At 53.3% G+C, this 18,751-nt stretch overlaps 10 protein-coding genes across 10 annotated transcripts; 5 read left to right on the top strand and 5 right to left on the bottom strand.

Annotated features, from left to right (window-relative positions):
• Positions 1 to 1,008: 1,008 nt before the first annotated feature.
• AB675_8298 (uncharacterized protein) lies at positions 1,009 to 1,627 on the bottom strand (the record flags this gene model as incomplete). The annotated part of the gene is made up of 2 exons (XM_018148733.1): positions 1,009 to 1,534; positions 1,602 to 1,627. The coding sequence occupies 2 exons, from the start codon at positions 1,625 to 1,627 to the stop codon at positions 1,009 to 1,011; spliced, it is 552 nt and encodes a 183-aa protein (XP_018004449.1).
• Positions 1,628 to 2,086: 459 nt separating this feature from the next.
• On the bottom strand, positions 2,087 to 4,044 carry AB675_8297 (uncharacterized protein; the record flags this gene model as incomplete). Its single annotated transcript, XM_018148732.1, has 4 exons — positions 2,087 to 2,140; positions 2,197 to 2,912; positions 2,993 to 3,907; positions 3,954 to 4,044. The coding sequence occupies 4 exons, from the start codon at positions 4,042 to 4,044 to the stop codon at positions 2,087 to 2,089; spliced, it is 1,776 nt and encodes a 591-aa protein (XP_018004504.1).
• A 1,644-nt stretch (positions 4,045 to 5,688) lies between these two features.
• On the top strand, positions 5,689 to 7,869 carry AB675_8296 (uncharacterized protein; the record flags this gene model as incomplete). Its single annotated transcript, XM_018148731.1, has 1 exon — positions 5,689 to 7,869. One exon carries the CDS (start codon positions 5,689 to 5,691, stop codon positions 7,867 to 7,869), a length of 2,181 nt encoding a protein of 726 aa, XP_018004426.1.
• A 633-nt stretch (positions 7,870 to 8,502) lies between these two features.
• AB675_8295 (uncharacterized protein) lies at positions 8,503 to 9,968 on the top strand (the record flags this gene model as incomplete). Its single annotated transcript, XM_018148730.1, has 3 exons — positions 8,503 to 8,662; positions 8,708 to 9,102; positions 9,150 to 9,968. 3 exons carry the CDS (start codon positions 8,503 to 8,505, stop codon positions 9,966 to 9,968), a joined length of 1,374 nt encoding a protein of 457 aa, XP_018004353.1.
• Positions 9,969 to 10,304: 336 nt separating this feature from the next.
• On the top strand, positions 10,305 to 10,889 carry AB675_8294 (Peptide deformylase 1; the record flags this gene model as incomplete). The annotated part of the gene is made up of 1 exon (XM_018148729.1): positions 10,305 to 10,889. The coding sequence occupies one exon, from the start codon at positions 10,305 to 10,307 to the stop codon at positions 10,887 to 10,889; it is 585 nt and encodes a 194-aa protein (XP_018004270.1).
• A 139-nt stretch (positions 10,890 to 11,028) lies between these two features.
• AB675_8293 (uncharacterized protein) lies at positions 11,029 to 11,538 on the bottom strand (the record flags this gene model as incomplete). The annotated part of the gene is made up of 1 exon (XM_018148728.1): positions 11,029 to 11,538. One exon carries the CDS (start codon positions 11,536 to 11,538, stop codon positions 11,029 to 11,031), a length of 510 nt encoding a protein of 169 aa, XP_018004730.1.
• Positions 11,539 to 12,258: 720 nt separating this feature from the next.
• On the top strand, positions 12,259 to 12,921 carry AB675_8292 (uncharacterized protein; the record flags this gene model as incomplete). Its single annotated transcript, XM_018148727.1, has 1 exon — positions 12,259 to 12,921. One exon carries the CDS (start codon positions 12,259 to 12,261, stop codon positions 12,919 to 12,921), a length of 663 nt encoding a protein of 220 aa, XP_018004358.1.
• A 313-nt stretch (positions 12,922 to 13,234) lies between these two features.
• Positions 13,235 to 14,479, bottom strand: AB675_8291 (NADH dehydrogenase; the record flags this gene model as incomplete). The annotated part of the gene is made up of 1 exon (XM_018148726.1): positions 13,235 to 14,479. The coding sequence occupies one exon, from the start codon at positions 14,477 to 14,479 to the stop codon at positions 13,235 to 13,237; it is 1,245 nt and encodes a 414-aa protein (XP_018004652.1).
• A 429-nt stretch (positions 14,480 to 14,908) lies between these two features.
• On the bottom strand, positions 14,909 to 16,417 carry AB675_8290 (uncharacterized protein; the record flags this gene model as incomplete). The annotated part of the gene is made up of 1 exon (XM_018148725.1): positions 14,909 to 16,417. One exon carries the CDS (start codon positions 16,415 to 16,417, stop codon positions 14,909 to 14,911), a length of 1,509 nt encoding a protein of 502 aa, XP_018004566.1.
• Positions 16,418 to 17,471: 1,054 nt separating this feature from the next.
• Positions 17,472 to 18,627, top strand: AB675_8289 (PARP-type zinc finger-containing protein; the record flags this gene model as incomplete). The annotated part of the gene is made up of 4 exons (XM_018148723.1): positions 17,472 to 17,496; positions 17,545 to 17,680; positions 17,732 to 17,909; positions 17,965 to 18,627. 4 exons carry the CDS (start codon positions 17,472 to 17,474, stop codon positions 18,625 to 18,627), a joined length of 1,002 nt encoding a protein of 333 aa, XP_018004250.1.
• Positions 18,628 to 18,751: the final 124 nt, after the last annotated feature.

The following is an 18,751-nucleotide window of genomic DNA, read 5'->3' as shown; positions in this document are numbered from 1 at the left end:
CCTAAAACGAGCGGCACAAGGAAAACAATACATGTCGTTATCGAGTTGCAACCGCAGTCCGTTTTGTGGAAATGGTTCATCCAGGAATGGCGATTAGCACTGACATTCAGCGTAGCTCGCAGGGCGAACTGCCTCATTGACACAGGAGTTGCGCGCTGACAAGAGCGCTTACACAAAGTGATATTATGCTGACTGTCAAAGATGGACCACAGACTAAGCTGTCTTTCCATGAACCATTTCGAGGCGATGAACAACAGACTATCAGTCTGGGAGACCCTCAGGCTGCCAGGTGATCCAAGATTCTCCTCTTCCTATTGTGCTTCTCTGCCATGCCACCGAAAGCGTGTGCGCACTGCGACACCCGACCACCAAATCCAAGCATGTCGTAGACAAGGAACGCAAAAACTCTGCGACAACCACGACTTGAACTGTCGCACAGTTTTGCAATAACATAAGACCCCCGGGATCGGATAAGGCTTCATCGACCGTCGCCTGAATAATGGCCTCCGCCCCTCCTCCGAGGTCCCGCGAGTGAAATCCGCACACGCCTCAGGCACTATCTAATCTACATCCTTCGCTTATCTCGCTCCCTCAATGAACATAGTCGTTAATTGAGAGCTGTCAATTTTCCGAAGACACGGCGATTTATGTGCGGATTTGGAGCAGAATTCACGATCAGGAATATATAACCCATGGCAACTGAAATGCTATATGGGCGACGCTGCTTGTGAGCCTTGCCCAGGCAACAGCGGAGTTAGCATCGCTGGCGACGGCGAAGTGTGTGGCCTAGCAGCATACTGAGATTGAGGCTTCCATTTGCCAAGGTGTCGTGGGACTTCTACTAGCTAATAGGCTTCTACTAGCTACGAGGGAGGTGACTGTAGCAACTTCATGATCTGATCTCGCTTTCCAGCATGCTGAGAAGGCTCCTGCCGTCTCAAACACCTTCCAAGCTACCTGTCACCTCCAGAGTACTCCTACTCACCCAGTGTGCCTCTCCTCCTTTGCCTATTCCACATCCCTCCCCGCACCATCAACTTCCACAGCCACAATATCAATCAACTTATACTCCTCAAAGTCATCCATATTCGCCGCATTAGGCGCGATCAGCCACACTTCCCACCTCCCCGCTTCTCCTTCAACATCACTTGCCTTGACAGCAAGCCAACTATTTGCCCGCACTTTCTCGTTCCATCTCAGCAGATGTCTCCCCGTCATGCCTTCGTCATCAACTACCTCCCAGCCATCCCTCTTCACTTGCCAGCCCATGCCGAAAGTCGAATCATCTGACCGAGCGCTTAGACGGTAGCTCCCTTTGCCAGAGGACCCTTCTAGGCAGTAGAAGAGATTTGTACTAGTAGTGGAGTGTTCTTGTCCAGAAGCGGTGGTTGAGACGACGGCGAGTACGCCTGGACTCGATCCGATAGGCTTGGCAAGAGCGATCTTGTCATCATCTGCTTTAGAGGGAGCTGCTATGTGGATTTTCCCGTCGGATGAGATGCAGAGGTGTTGTCCATGGATCGTGGCGTTCCCCCTGTATTATGATCAGTGGGTTACTATGTGGACCGGAGGTGCTGGGGGAATTTGTCCTTCGTACTTACCCGACGACTTCGAAACGCGTGAGCATGGCTGTGGGTTCGTCTGTGAAAGCGTCTCGGAGGACAGGTTGACTCTCATTTGAGCGGCACTTTACATTGAAGTAGCATATAGAACGATCATACCCACAACAAGCCAAAGTGTCACAGCATTGGGAATCGACGGGAGGTCCTTGGCAGGTACAGAAGGGAGCAAAGCCGGATCGGGCTCACGTGCAGTTCTAATCTATGGAGGGAGGCGACTTCACACTGCATACACTGCACACACTGTACTGCCATCGTGGTTGCAGCATAGTCATCCCGTTTCCAGCAACAGCTCGCTATGGTTGCAGTAGACTCATCATGCGAGTTGCGGCAAATCGGTTAGAAGGGCGACCTTTGGAAGCCTTTCGACCAAGAGAGTAAGTCGGAACGTGATCACACTTCAGTGACTTCACGAGGCGTTCTCCATCCTTTGTTGTCCACGCCCGCAACTGCGACTGCAGTCTTCCCTACGGATTGAGGTTCAGCGGACTCGTACATGTGAAAGCCGTGATTTGAGGATTCTGCGTCACGGTCAGCATTTGCCAAATCCTTGGACTGGAACTCGATTGGGACTCACCTCAAAAGCATCAATCATACCTTGAATAGCCGCGTAGCTTCCCAAGCCGGCCACGGATAGCGCGCCACCAGCCAGGATGGTGTGCCAGACGTTGATATACCACCTTTCAGCATGGAACCCACGAAGCCATCGCTTAAGCCCACGATCTTGTCGATTCGTCTCGCCCGAGACAGGATCAAACCCCTCGTTCAGCGCTGTTCGCACCGCACTCCTTTGCATCATGTATCCCAAGTGCAGGATCGGCGGGAAGCTATAGCTGAACTGCACGATGCAGAACGAGGCGATGACTGACACAAAGCCGAAGTAGTCCGGGATAGCGGCAGCGATGATGAAGGCTGTGATCCAGTACAATGGGACAATAATCCCGAAGAGCACTTTACCCTTGCGCGTAGTCAGAGGGGGCGCCTTGAACAAGTCCATGAGGATATTGTTGTACAAGACCTTAATCCCAATATTACTGTATAGCCCAGCAGCGACGAGGCCACTGATCACAGCCATCATATTGCAGGCTACGGACCAGCCATAGACGGAGAGGCCAAGGTAGGAGACCTGGAAGGCGTACTGTCCTTGCCAATAGTATGTGTAGCAACCGTAGATCAGATACACGCTCCAGATGAAGAACTGAGCCGACCACATCGCCTTGATGAAGTCCCACGGCCGACGCATCTCGGCCATGATCTCAATGAAGATCTGTGCGCCGCCGTACGCGAAGACGCCTTGCATTAGCCCGTTGATTGATCCGAGTAGGGAGTTGGGGTTGGGCAGGCCGTTGTAGTGCTTGATTGGTGGTAATTACCCGCTGCGTCGGGAGTGATTGAGCCATCACCATTTGCTGCCCCAGCACTACCCAGGACGGAGATGGCGAAGTTTGGCTGCGAGTGTGCCATCACACCCATTGAGACGAAGATGACCATCAGGTTCAGTCCAACGGCTACGGCCGAGGCGACACCGTAGTTGCGCAGTGTTCGGACCTGGCCAACCAGGAAACCGGCGATGACGAAGATTAGAATGCAGACGACGTAGCAGAGTCTGAACTTGGACGCTTGCGAGATTCCCTGTCCGTTCTGGATGATCACCTGGCCACAGATCAAGCACAGCTGGATCGACTGGAGGATATTGACGGCATGTCGTGCAGGAGCGCCAAAGACACGAAAAGCAATGTCTCCGTAGTTGCGAAGCGGGAACTCGTAGCTGTCAAGACCCATGTAGAGCTTCCAAAGGAGATAGCCACAGTAGCCGGCTAAGAACCCAAAGACCGTGTACAGCGCTATGCCTGGGCCCCATCCGAGTGTCCCGATCGCGAACCCGACACCATAAGGACCGAGGATGTCCGTAGTGATCAAGTAGAAGCCAGCTCCCCAGCTAGCCGTCCGCATGAGGCGACTCGCGTCCCTCCATTCGTCAGGAGAGATGCGAGCTCGACCATCCGATGCTGGAGTTTGGGAGATGGTTTTCTCGTGATCGCCATTCGGAGACTCTGTCCCGCTGGGAGTCGCTGCACTATCGACGGCCTTTCGGTGGAAGATTTGGCTGAGAAATGAGCCAGATTGTGCTGGGCTGAGTGGTGTGTCCTTTTCCTCTTGGCGAGTCGTCTTGGCATAGTACATGTACTCCTCCAGCGTGACAGATTTGTCGTAAGCTGGTCGGTCACATGGAGCGATGAACGTAGGATGACGTTGTCCTGTCTCCTTGGAGAACGACATCTTGCCGTCTGTTTTGTTAGTGATAGGACTATCCATCGCCGTCAATTGAGCTACGGATAGTCGCTCTGCCCAGACGGAAATGAAAAGCTGTAAAGTCTTCCTGCGAAGCACCGGGCCATGCGCTCTTTAACGCACTCTCAGCCATTACGGATACTGCTGGATGATCGCCCGACAGCTGTACCACCATGTCGACGTCCGGCACTAGCCAGGTCCACGCGGGATCAGGGGTTGAGCGCACAGAGCACGCTGGAAAGCGGCACAAATCTTTCCGAGAGGTACAGAAGGCAAAATAGGCTTCATCTAGCGCCGCTGACGCGACCGACAAGCCCTATCAAGCACTGCTAAGCTTCGTTCAACCTGAAGCATATTTTGCCTCGATGCAACGCTGTTCATTAATCGCAGACGTTTCTGCCTATCATCAAACGCGGATTTGCACTGCAGCTTCTTACATGCCGTTTATGGATTAATCAACGGCTTTCATGCGAGCAGGCTTCGTCAGCCTTTGCACTCGGCCTCAAGGACGAGCGAGCCACGAAGCGTCGAGAATCTGGGACGCTTGCTTCGTACGCTGACGAGCAAGGCATTACATTGACTTTCAAGATAGAAAGGATGCGGTATCAGGCGAGCTGCGTAAACACCGGTGGCATGCCAGCAGCACACAAGCCAAGTGTGTACACATAGGTAGGTCTGCGACTGAAGGGTTTTGCCGCCGAAGGTCAAATCATCCCGGTTCAGCACTCACCTTTGTCGAGGCACGAGTAGATGACGGAGACATTGTCTGCCCCACACGGCGAGACACAAGAAGGCACCTTCACTGTGTTGTCCCTTGCAGCGATCCAACTTCACCAGTGGTAACAACCTTTCCCACCGGAAGATGAGTCGGGACTGATGAACCTGTCGCAAAAAGGGTAGAGAACCGCAACCTCCTGTACTGATAAACTCTCATCACGACAATGGTATTCGAAGGGCCGATCTTCCTCCCAGAGCAACCACGAGAACCCCCCAGCAGTGGCAGGGTACTGCTGGGCTGCTTGAATGTCTGAGACGGTGAGCACAACGCCAGACAAGATGATGGCTGCTCAGGAGAGCCTCCGCTTTCCCCGGATGAGCCGACGATGTCGATCAGCCTGCGAAGCGAGCAGCAGAGCACGAAGCTTAGAATCTTGGCAGCAGCTTCATCCCTCGCCTGTATTCAGCTGTTCTCGTATTCCAGTCCTCACGTATGCGAGCCAAGACCATTTTGACGACCGTCACTGGCCGTTTCCACAGCTGGGGATTGATGGTCGGCCAAGCTGCCCAATGCCCGCAGGACTGTCCAACACACTCCTCTAGGGTGTCCGAGGTCTGCGAATCCGCTGAGCATGCCAGACGAACCACAATAGCTGCCAAGCTCCAGCTCTGGACGAAGCGGAGAACTTTTGCCGGGTGACCTATTCAGTCTCGTGTTTTTCTTGCGCAATTTCACAATGCTTCAGCCAGCCACATCACCGCCTTACCAGCAATGCTGCGCACAGGCATGGTATACCGAGCACTTTGTGCTTGAGCAAAAGGACCACATCTCTTGATTCGTCCAAATTCAGAAGTCATCCCAAAGGTGTGCTCGTAAATATGCACAAGCTGAGTAGCGAGGCTGTACCCGGGCGTGGTTGCCTACACCGCACGAGCATACTTGTGCCGGAGCGTAGGTGCGCAACAAGTATTTTAACCAGCAGACTGCTCAGGATGGTGTTGGGAGGTCCAAAATCTCAAAAGACGGTAGTCGCAGAGACTTGTCTATCAGCCCGCTAAGATGGAGTCGAATAAACTTCTTCACGAAGGCAGTCCTGCAGTTGAGCATCCTTCAGGGGACACAGCTCAGGACGACAACACACATCAATCCGAGGCTTCCGCGAAGGTTGCGACTGCCGCCATCGCCACAGAAGTACAGCCTGTTGAGCAACCAAAGGCAGATACTGTCCAGGGAGAAACGCTGCAAGGCGCAACGTTGTCCCTGCTCATTGGAGCATTCTTCCCATGCATCCCGGTCGCACTTGTCTGCTCTATTCTGCTGTCCATCATCCTCGGCAACCAGATAAAAGCGCCCTTTGTGGTCTTGGAGCAAGTGCATATCGTCCCGGTGACTGGCACAATCAACCAGACCTTGACCGCCATCAACTCTCTCAAGAAGGGAGGAGACGACGTGTACTGGCTGTGGGCAAAGACGGCCACCACTCCTGGCACTCTGCATACGATAGCATCCGTGACTGGAAAGGTCATGCCCTTCATTACATCAAGCACAATGGCCTTGGTCGCTTTCTTCGCTGGTCGCCGGCTTATTCAGGTGTCTCGGAAGGAGAAGAAAGAGTCAATGCCCACCCCGTATCAAATGAGCTTGCTCATCAACTTGCTCAACGGAAGTGGTATACAGCCTCTCTGGAACACCTCGCATTACTGGTGGACTCATCACATTCCGCTCGTGCGTCCTGTAATACTGGCTTTCTGGTCTTTGACATGGATTGTGGTCATCACCCTCCTCATTCAGATCGCAGATAGCTGGTTCGGTGTAGCAGTGCAGCCAGCAACTGTTGATATCGTCCGAAGCGCAAACACCACGAGTGCTTTCGGGCGCCAGTTCGATCCAGCGATCTGCGACACGCTCTTCCATAACTATCCTTGCATAGGCGACAGTTCTACCATCTGCAGCTATCCTTGCAGTATCACGACCTGGAACAGCTCCTCCGGTCAGGCGAGATTCGGGCTTCAACATGCACAGGAGGCAGCCCAGGTCCTGATGAACAACTCTCGAACAGATTTTGTCGTCAATGTCACCACAACGGACCGTCCAGAAGAGAAGTTCTTCTTCATGGGCGATCTCAAAAGCAGCACTAGTCATGATTTCGAGACCGAAACCCTAGCTGTCACCACGGAGTGCCAAGTTGTCACGCAAAACTGCGAGATCGGTGAAGGATTCACCTGCGGCAGCTACAAGGCTCCGTCTTTCGCTTGGACCGGAGCAGTCGGTGTAGAAGAGTCCTCGGCGACAGGACCGACCAATCAGTCCAATGCTGGAATCCAGTACTTCAATGATCCCGGATTGACGGTACCCATCGGCCGCGGCAATGCAACGGACGGGCTTTTCTCATCCCAGAACCCAACTTCGTTCCTCGCATGGTCGAAGGGATTCCCACCTGTCGATACCAAAATGGACCTGTTCACGTACATGCGTGAAAACAACTTCTTAGGAAGCGATGCTTCTGGCGATCCCGTCTTCATCCTCAATTGCTCCATCATGATCTACCAGGCCACTTACAACTGGTCCAACGGAGGGGTCGCCGCTGACGGGCTCTATGATCTTCGTCCTGCGGACCCAGCTTACGGCGCAGTACTGTCAGGTGGGTTCGCGCTGAACACTGCCCTCAGTCACCTTGCGCTGCAAGACGCTGCAGCACTTGCGGCTTACCAGGAGAGACCCGAGGGTCTGGCTCGTGTCTTCGCTGAGTCGTACTCAAAGGCCGCCGTTGCGCTTACAGCTGGCATAACGATTCCATCCAAGAACATATTCGATCAGGAGCGCTGGAATAACGTGCTTGTGACGCGCGTTCCCAAGATACCTCTGTACGTTCTAGTCGCATTCAAGGGCATCTATGCTCTCTTCGCTCTGGTACTAGCCATACTTGCCGTCACTTATGCGGACCCAATGACCAGTCAGGAAGTCAAGGAACGACTGACTATTGACGGTCTCGCGGTTGGCTTGTTCGAAGCTGATGCACATCTGAAGAGTGGTGTGAGAGAGATGCAACAGTTGTTTGATGAGCACAACAGGACGCACGACGGTGTCGGTGATCGTGCTGATGACATGCCGACGAAGGTAGGCATGGTACAGAATGAGAATGGTGGTTGGACCTGGAAAACCACGGCTCAGGTTGCGGACAGCTTCGGATTTGGTGTCGGCGTCGATGAGATCAAAGCCAGGATCGTGAATGCTGTATGAAAGGTTTGAGTATCGGACACCGCATGTGTTCAACCGATTGAGGATCTGCGAGGTGTTGAAGTCCTTTGATTGAGAGCTCTCACGTTGCACCGGGTTGTTCTGGTCCGCAAGCCGTGATTTCCTGTGCTGTGGCTGAAGTGCAATAGTGGGCAGACAGTCGCTTCTGATAGAATTGCGTCGATGTTCTTTACCTACAGCTGCACAGCAACTTTCGACGTGCTCAGCAGTTTTGATGTGGAGGCCCATGCACGCATGAACCGATCTGCGGGCCTGCAGATAGCCTAATCCATCGAGAGTTTGTGATGTAGAAGATGCTCTCATGATCCATGGATGACAATCCAGTTGCGGCGGCTGTTGCTCACGCCCGGAAGACAATTTCCGTCCCCGGGTTTTAGCTTCTTGCCTGTTTCAAATCTGCACCTTCCCTGACATCTTCATGACGTGAACACAACAAAATAAGACGTACCGATATGTCCGCGCAACTCCTTTAGGAAGCTCCTGAGCTGTACTGCCGGTGTTGATCATCGCAGCCCGAGCTCGAGATGTCATCGTCGCACAGAGAGAAGAGCGAGGTAGGTGGTACGGTAGGTCTTTGTCTCTTGCATTCATCCTCAAAACCTGCTCCTAGCTATCATGGTCCGCGTTGCTGTAATCTCTCACTGCCTTGCAGCATGTCTTGCAACCGTGGTCGCCCAGGATATACCTGTGCAACAAGAGCCCATCTCTGATCCTGGCACATATGGCACGGAAAGTCTGGAGATAGCTCATTTGTACTATGATGAATGGCCCACGGGTAGGTGAAGCTCGTTCAATGCTTGCACCGCCCTAACATCAGCAGGTATCGCTGTTTCTAACTCTGGACGCATGTTCTCGAACTATCCGCCAGCTCTCGACCCCAAGAACCAGCAGTACACCGTGGCAGAGATTTTCCCGAACAATACTGAACGACCATACCCCAACGCGGAAATCAACTCACCTCCTGCTGGCCGGATCAATTACACCAACTACCCGCCAACGGGCACAAGCTACACCGATCACTTCATTGGTGTTCAATCTGTTGTTATTGACCCTGCAGACCGCCTCTGGGTCTTGGACACGGGAAGAGCAGCAACTCCAGACGGAACCCAAGTCCCCGCAGCATATGGCGGACCCAAACTGGTTGGCATCGACCTCACCACCAATCAAATCTTCCAGACTATCGTCTTCGAGCCAACTGCGGCGCCAGCAGACTCTGTAAGTTTCAATCACCTGGCAGTCAGCTCACCGTCTGACATTTACAGTACCTGAACGACGTCCGCTTCGACCTGACCATCGGCAGTGCTGGCTATGCCTACATTACTGACTCATCTTCCGAAGGTGTCAATGCCATTGTCACGGTCGATCTCTCCACGGGCAACGCATGGCGGCACCTGATGAACACTCCATACGTCCGTCCAACTCTAGGTTTCGTGCCCATCATTTGGGGCGAACCGATTTATACCAATGGCACGACAAAGCCCATCGGCAATATTAACTTCGGCGCCGATGGCATCACTCTCAGTGCCGACGGAAGCACGCTCTATTTCAGCACAACGGGAGGGCGCGAATTGTACTCCATCGAAACAGCCCTCCTTCGCGATGACGGACCATACTCAGAACTGATTGCACAGTCTTCAGTCAAGTATCACGGCCAAAAGGGCTTCTCTGATGGGTTCGAGTCTGATTCAAATGGTGTGATCTACGTTGGCAACATTGAGGACAACTCCATTGCGATGTTCGATGCTAGCACAGGCACGATATCGACATTGGTGAGGGATCCCAGGTTCAGCTGGACAGACACCATGAGCGTCGCAGCGGATGGGTATCTCTACTTCACAGAAAACCAGCTCTGGAGACTTCCGTCGTACTATGGTGGCGTGGAGAGGAGGGTCAAGCCATACGTGCTGTTCAAGGTGAAGCTACCGAACGGCGGGACAAAGATACAGCAGGCGGCTCCTGGTGGGAATGGCACGCAGCAAGCAGCTCCTGGTGGAAGTGGCACACAGCAAAGTACTGCTGGTGGCAACGGCGCTGTCACGCAGATCTCGGACGGGCAGCCTCAGGCACCGACAAGCACCTAACACGAGCAAGGTTGGAAGGAATGGACGGTGGGCTGACCAAGAGTCACCCACCTCGGCAGTCTGGAAGGCACACTGAGCAATAGTCCGTTGTCAAATATCCTTTACCCATCAGTGACTGCCCATTCCTCCAGTATAACCACTGGTATGTGTATATACACTAAGTATGTGGCTCACTGAATGGACGCGATACCCGGGCTCGAGCACACCAGCACTTGTTGCGCTGCAGGGTCCAAAGCACAATTCCTCCCGACTCCCGTTTACTCCACTATATTTTACAGAATGCATATCCCCTAATTTTCGCTGAACACTTTTTCTCCTCCTTGGTGACTTGCGGCCATGGCAGACCACCCTCATCTGCTGCAGCTGGTGGAGCAGGACCACCCGGTGCTCCATCAACCAACCCAACGCGTCACATTTCCGCTCTCAGCGGCTGATCAACAGCTCATTCTCGACATGCAATATTCCATCCTCCCGCCCCAACTGAAAGCAGCCCGTGCCCCATGGGACGGTGCAGCAGGCATGGCAGCCAATCAATGGGGATACGATCGTGCAATCTTTCTCTGGCACCGTGATGATCAACCTGACAACATCTTTGACGCAGCAATCAACCCATCGTACGAAATTCTCCAGGACTCGACGCCAGCAAGTAAACCCCAAACCCGTATGGAAGGGTGCTTCAGTGTACCTCGAGCATGCGGCAAAGTCGAACGGGTACTGAACATACGTGTCAAGTACCAGGATCCTGAGGGAGTAGAGCATAGCCAGGTTCTACAGGGGGACGATGCTCGGACGTGGATGCACGAGAACGATCACGTGGATGGATATTTGTATGTCAAGCCGAAGTATGGCAAGTGTACAGGGTTTCGACAGTTCAAGAGTAAGGCGGAAGCGGAGGCGCATTATAGGCAGCACGGGGAGTAATGAATGCGCTTGTGCGATGTTCGCAGTGCATTGCAGCGCCGCGCGGACGTCAAGCCATTGGCACCCGCATGCCCTACTCTCGCTGTCTTGCTACGGTGGCTTGAGGTCCTCCTGGCACCCCAAACTCCAAGCTGAAGGATCAAGACATCTCGACGTCCCCATATCCGCCACCAGCACGACCGCCACTCTTCTTCCTCATTCCCCCACTATTCTTCTCGCCAACTTTTTCGTCATCGCCTTCGTATCCACTCGCGCCACCATCATCGTCTTCTTCACAACTGTGACCCTCTCTCTTCATCGCAGCTTTGAACGCGTCTCGCGGAGTCATGGTTCGACCCGCGCCGCTCTCAGCGGTTTGCTGCTCATTTCGCTTACGAGACTGGCGCATCTTTTCCTCGAACGCAGCTACATCGATCTGACCGAAAGGCAAGCTGACAAAACCTCCTTCAAACGCATTGATAGCCGTAGAGCCGCCTTCTGAGGACGAGATATGGGCATCATTGGCGGCCTGCGATGCGTGGCTCGGACTTGCTTCGCGACCACCTAGGTACGGAAAGCCTTTGGTCCGGTTGCTGCTGCCTGGTGTGGTACGAGTAGGCGCGTTCGCGGTTTCTTTGGAGTTGTAGGTCGCGTTTCGAACGGGAGGCATGGTGTGTTTTATGCCCGCAAGAGTGGCTCGGGTAGGTTTGGTTGCAGAGCCTGGCTCTGCAAGAGACCCAACGGTCACACAGGGAACACCGGGAGCGAGAATGGTGCCATGGAGTGGTAGTGTGTGCGATCGAGGTCGAGACGAGTTCTCTGGGTGGTGCTTAGGCATGAGGACGAGATGATGTCTTCTGGCCTTATGTTGTGCTCGGCTAAAAGTTGTAATGGCTACTCCTGACGTTGAGAGTTGTCTTTGGAGCTCCAGGGCATCTGAGTCCGCCTTCACATGTTGGGCTTGAGAATTGCTTTCACTTGTTCACTCAGAGTGAGTTTGTGCAAGATCGCCCAGCTCAAGCAACACAGCATCAGCAAACACAGCAGCAAACTCGCAAATCGATCTCAGGCTAAGCTCATTGCTGCTTGCATATGTTTCCGCTATTCTGCGCCCTCGCAGAACAGTGCTCTTCACCTGTGCAATGACAGAAGTGTAGTAGATATAGAGCAATGGAATATGGTGACAGAAAATCCAAGACACCCGCATCTGCTGGGCAGCAGTTGAATCATGGCAAACACGTCCCCTTTGACCAGTCAACCAATATCTCCGCTTTTAGCCACTAGCACTAGCGTGAGAATGATTGTTTTGAAGGACTCATCTCCCAGCCTTTGCTTACAGCGACTTCGACACCACTCTCACAGGCATCATAGCAACTCATCGTGGCCCAACATGACGAACGCGCAATCCAAACCCATTCACCCTTACAGTGCCACGATCGCCAAAGCCCGCGACGAGGCTCTCGCTCGCGGTGATGAGTACTACACCATCGCGGCTGGTGTCGACCAGCTCAATTGCATCGCTGCCGAAGCCACCGCGCAAGGCGATATCGTCGAAGATGTCGACTACCATCCAGACAGCACCAAAACCTGCCAACCCAACATTCACCACATTCAGACACCTCGTCCCACAGTCGAAGACGACGAGGACTGCCCACAACTCATCGACACCAATCTATCCCAGACCAACACTCAACATGACCGCACACCTGGCTCTGGCCCCGCCCTCAGCAACTTCGACAAAATCGCACTCCAGCTAGGCGAACTCGCTCAGCACAATGTCACCCCAACACCCTTCCCCAGCGACACTGGAATCGTACCACCTGAGGACGCCTTTCGCACACTCGTCAACATGTACCGCCAGTGCAAACGACTAGTCGATAACGGTGCTTCTGCTGAGGATGTGAAGAAGCTTACGGCCCTCATGATGGTCATCTGGGAGCGTAGCTACGGGCCGATCTTCCATGCAGGTCTTCGCGTCTGTCGTATCAAGCTCACGACGGCGATTCTTGCTTTGGTTGGCGCTGCACTGATTGTGAGTCTTTGGCGCTTGTGAGCAGACTGCGGTGTCGATCGAGACGTTGGGCATGAACGCGAAGGCCTGCCAGACCCATGTGGGTTTGGTACCGATGAACGCGAGGCGCGGTGACGAAGAAGTAACAAGATTCGAGGACATGATGGCTCAACCCTTGCTCAGAGAGTCGTTACCTGTGTCTAATGCTGGGATTTGACATGGCTCAGGTGCCGCTCAGGGTCTAGGGTGCTTTGCTGGCATTTCGGAAGTTGACCGATCAGGCTCGGTTATGCATTATCATGCATGACATCCATGGATCCACAGATCATACAGTTAGCAGACTTGTGCAGTAACCCTACTTCTCCTTCTCCCACTGCTTCCCACTCCACAGATTCGCCGTCGTCCATAACCAGTAGTCCCTCTTGATCATCTTGACAGCCCAGCTCGGCAGAGCCCATCCCATCGCTGCACCAAGTCCTGCGTTCTTGCCGATGAGTACCATCTGAGTTTCACGCACGTCCTCTCTGAAGACTCTATCTTGACCGACCGACTTCTCGTCTTGGCCTTCTGCAAGCAGCAGGTCGCGCTTGATATTGGCGCAAACTACGGGGACTTGCTCGAAGATGACATGAATGGCTGGTCGTGCAGCCGATGCGACATCGCCGAGAGCGTAGACACGTACGCCAGCTAGGTCGACACGGAGGGTTGAGGGATTGGTCGTGATGCGACCATCTTCTGCGAGCAAGGCTGGATCAGCGAAGGACGTATTTGCCTTCGTGCCCGTAGCTGGAATGTAGATGTCTGCCTCGAGCGTCTGGTCGTTGTCGAGTTTGATGGTCGCGCTTGTAGTCACTGAGCTGATTCCAGCGCCTTCTGGTTGTACGTGGACGACTTTACTGTTCTTGATCACCTCAACGCCTAATGCAGACAGATACGTCTCTGCTTTGCCGGCTATTGAGGGCCTCAGCGCCGGAAGAAGCTGCGAGGCTGATGTGACGAGCTTGATGTCAACCTTCTTGCTCTTCGGACTCGATCCAGACCAACCACATAACCGACCGTTGAGATACTCTCCGAGTTCTCCGGCTGTCTCAACACCAGCAGGTCCACCACCAGCGATGACTATCCTCTTCGCCGACTTAAGAGAGGCGCGAAACTGAGTCCAGCTGCTTCTAAGTTCTAATTCATCTCCGTTCAGGCCAAGCAACGGTGATGGCGTCGAAGAGCCTGAAGCAAGTACCAGACTATGGTAACTCAGTACCGATGTCTCACCCTGAGCTGAGTGAATAGTGATGTGCCCTTCGTGATGATTCCAATCGACCACTGCTCCTTTCACGAAGTTGAAGTTGGTGGCCGGGTAATGCTTGAACTGCGCGTCGATGTCAACGAACAGTTTAGACTGGTCAAAGAAGTCGTCCAATATCATGGCTCGAGGGCATGCTGGACGACAGAGAGCTTGCGCTGAGGTGCTGACAAGGATGATCTGGTAAGCCGAGGCGTTCGATAGCTTGGGTAGCACATGTTTGAGAAGATAGTGTGCAATCGAGACTCCGCTGTACGCGCCTCCGACGATGATGATGTTTTTAACACCGGTGTCCGACATCGCCTACAGAGGGTAACGCTTGGTTTGCAAGCTTGGTTGCCGGTCCTCGACGGGACACGGGGACCTCCCGCCGTCTTATACATCTCATCGCCAACGGACAGGATCGCGAAACTGGTGTACTGTCGGATATGCCTGCTAAAATGCTTTGTCTTGGCTCGGCATTTGCGTATGCCGACATGTGCAAAACGTGGCTAAATCTCCAGCGCCAAAGGCCTAGTGATGGGGCCTGAAGGTGCCTAGTAATTTCATTGTCCTCCACTGGAAACGGCCAGCCACACGGGTATGTCAACCTACGAGTGTGTCCATGGAGCATGGTCATGCCCAACAGAGATGCGTCATTCCGTCTGCCAAAAGGACCTCGATTGAAATCGATGTCTTATGGGAAATCGTTCGTAGCCCACACCAGCTCAGGTCGTTTTGGACGCCGCGTCACGGAACGTAGTCCTCTCGCCCCAAGCTTTGAAGGGCGTTGTTTGCCATGGCAAATACCGTCCAGAGGCCTTCTGTAGACAATCCGTCTCTATTGATGTCCTGCTCGCCGACAGGACCCTGCAGCAGACCAACAAGCGAGTGGACGATCTTGCGCCTGTAATGAACGTCCAGGAGCTTGTAGATCTGCATCATTCGTATGACATCCCAATTTTTCTCTATGTTGGTGAATTTGACCGCCGTACCATCCTGCATCAGGTAGAACTTGTATAGGCGCAAGTTCTGGTAATATAGAAAGTGCAGCCTCTCGAGGTACAATTCGATGGCAAGTTGATTCGGTTTCCTGAGCAGATGGAGTAGATCCCATGCAATCAGGAACAGAATTGCTACTCGATGGAAGCCCTTCTTGCCGAAGCCATCGCCGGGAATGAACGTGTCTTCAGAAGCCGCGCTATTGCACACGAGACGGGCCAACTTTGTGCTCTTGTGGAAGTACTTCTTGACCAATGCCAGCAGCGGTGGATCCAGCGCGATGAGTCGATTCACCTCGATCATGAACTCAGACATCAACTTGCAATATCCCAGTATCTCAATCAATAAGTCTGGATGCACATGTATTGTTGCGGCCCGCGACGACTGTTGCGAGCCATCCGTGGTCAAGCTCTGTCCTGGTTGGAACCAAGACACTCCTGCTCCATGCAGAACGAAGCATAAGAGTAATTGAGTCCGAGGTATGTGATTCAGCTTCTCAAGTCCGCCATAGCACTTCAAGAGATTGCGAAGTCCATTGAGGTGGATCGCCAGGTTATTGTACTGCCCGCCCACTTCACCCAACGCTATGATCTCGATGAAGGGTTGAACAAGCGTCGTCCAGTTCTCATCGTTCACAGCCTCTAGACTCTCGCGAAACAGGCGGAGCGCTTGACTGTGATGGTAATTGACAAGTAATGGTTCGGGCTGTCCGGTCAGTGCCGCTCGATGTACGCCTCCCATCGCTACGATAGCGTGGAATGCTGCAGGGCACTCCATGGCGGACGTGATGGCGATGTGCTGAGGGACGAAAGGAGAGCCTGGTTTGGTATCGAACTCGACACTAGGCATGTCGATATTATAGTGGTGCAGTTGCTGCATACCTTTATGCGACACATTAATGACCAGAGTGTTAAAAGGGTCTGTGGGTGCGCCGCTGAGCAATGTCTGAGGATGACTGTTGTCGTGGGAATCATCTGCGAATGGCTCAAGTCTAGCCTTCCGAATAAGGGCTCTTGAGGAGATGACGGCACGGACGTGATGAAAGCAACGAATGACCTGCTTGGTACCGAGTTTATCGTCATGAATGCCTTCTTGCTCGTGGTCCTGTGAGATCCCGCTGGTTTCTGTTCGGGCGCTGGACTGTTTCGTACGATGTTCTCGCTCGCGTTGTCGGGCAGTCCTCGAAGCATGTTGGCGCGCCTTAGTCCGTGACTGTGGATCATCGCCGTGGATGAAGACGATTGGCTTCACAGCCATCACTCCCAGATGATGTTCCGCGGCAGGTCTTTACGTTTTTCAAGTTGAGCACTGGCCGGTCAAGTCAGGCCACCGCTTGCTGGTTGCCCTCAAGCGGACATGGCATGAGCAAGCTGAATATCATCACATCGTCCTGGATAAGAGTGAAATCGTCACAAATATCAAGCTATGATAAGTTTCGTCGAAGACTGGTGAGCATCCGATAGAATGAAACAGAATTTTGGGATTGTGACCTTGCCCGTGGCAGCCTCGTATTTCATATGCACGAGCCGCTAAGCGAGTGCTCAGGTCCAAGATATGCAGCGAGTGATGCCACCTTGCAGTTTTGATCAGCAACCCAGGCTCTAGGCCACAGTATTCGATCAATGCACCGCAATAGGTAGTTTCCTGTCAATTTGGTATCTCATAACGCGTAGGAATGCTCCTTCACGGTTCGGCACTATCAATGATTAATAAGGCTGATTGCCTCATCAGGCACAAACCGCAGAGTGGCCAAGGGCATTGGAAAGCCCCGACTTGGCTCTTTCATGCTGGTTCATGTGCATGCAGAAGGCAGATGCTGGGAGTGAAGGACTTCTCAGCTTTGCCAGTATCGGTCAGAGGCCTCCCTAGAGTGCTTTCTCTGCAGTGGGGAAGTGGCTGACGCAGGGCCCGAGCACCACATTGCGAGGTACTGCACCACTGTACCAGTGCTCGATGAGTCTGCTGCTTGCCTCATATTTGCCTCAGCACTCTGCAGTGTATCAGGGAGCTCTCAGATAAATCTTCAGTGGTAAGTCAGAGGGAGTAACAGCAAAGAAACCTTTGGAAGGCAGCAGCGACTGGCTGACGTCATTGTTTGCCTTGCACCTCACGCGTCTAGCGCGTTCTTGCCTTCTCTGAATCTGCTACCAACACTAATTTTCATCTTCCACCACTTGAGAGATCTCTTTGACCACACTCTCCAAGTCAACAAGTTCATTAAGACCAGTCGTCTGCTCTCAGTCACTCTGGTCATTCACCAACCACTAGGGCGGCCCCTGAGACATCTATCGCCTCTCGTCCAGCGCTCAATATGGACGGACCTACATACCGATTTGGTAAGCCTCACTTCTGTCCATCGGGTGGGCCCTGCTGACTTTCCACAGAGCTTGCCAAATCCAACAGAGCAGTATGCCGCAACACAGCCTGCAAGAACGCCGGCGTCAAGATTCAGAAAGGGGAGTTCCGAATGGGCACACTGGTCGTCATTCAGGACAACCAGTCCTGGCATTGGAAGCACTGGTATGAATCTGATGAATATGCAGCTGTCATCGGCTAACCCGTTCCTCGAAGGGGTTGTGTGACGCCAAAGCAGATCGAGAAGATGCAAGACCTGCTCGAAGGTCTAAACATCGATGATGACAAGGACATGGAGATCCTTGATGGCTGGGAAGAGATTGACGCTGGGTCTCAGGAAAAGCTTCGCGAGGCTATCAGAGTGGGCCATGTTGCTGACGAGGATTGGAAAGGAGTAGGCATCCGCGATTCTGCCCCTTAATTTAACAGCACTTACTAACGTTGGCCAGGAACCTGAGCTCAATCGACCAGGCATGAAGGGCATCAACAAGAGAACTCCCAAGAAGAAGGCCGCTGAGGAGGACGCTGAGAATGGCGACGCGGAGTCTCCAGTCAAGGCAAAGAAGACTAAGAAGGCCAAGAAAGCTGATCAGGACGACGACAACACCGCCGAAGCCAAGCCAAAGAACACCAAGAAACGCAAGGCCCACAACGATACGGAATTCGAGCAAGGCGACCCAGCTCCCGTCAAAGCGAAGAAGTCCAAGAAGGTCAAATCCGAGGTCGAAGACGAGAACGTCGCCGAGGAAGACGAGGTCAAGCCAGTCAAGAAAGCAGCGAAGGCCAAGAAAGTCAAATCCGAAGCCCATAGCGATGGCGACGCCGCCGAGGAGGAAGAAGTCAAGCCAGCCAAGAAAGCGTCCAAATCACGCTCAAAGAAGACCGCTGCTCCTGATCAGGTTGACGGCGCTAACGACGTCAAAGACGTGAAGCCGACCAAGGCTAAGAAGAGCAAGAAAGTCAAGGCCGAAGAAGACGACGCTGAGATAATCGAAGAGCCCGCCAAAACCAAAGCCAAGAAGAGCAAGAAAGTCAAGACTGAAGAGGAAGATGCTGCTGAGGTCGTGGCTGCTCCGACAAAGAAGGGTCGTGGACGCCCTGCCAAGAAGTGAGTTCGACTTGACGACGATCGCAACAACATTCGTGCGATGGATGTAGCAATAGCGGAAACCGCGCCACTTATGCGTGGTCATGGGACGTGTCAACAAGCTTGAGAGCATATTTAGCATGGCGTTA

This window comes from Cyphellophora attinorum, assembly GCF_001299255.1.
Source record: "Cyphellophora attinorum strain CBS 131958 chromosome Unknown Contig3, whole genome shotgun sequence".
Classification (NCBI taxonomy): Eukaryota; Fungi; Ascomycota; class Eurotiomycetes; order Chaetothyriales; family Cyphellophoraceae; genus Cyphellophora; species Cyphellophora attinorum.
The sequence above is the reverse complement of the archived record's forward strand: the minus strand, read 5'-3'. Positions and strand labels throughout refer to the sequence as shown.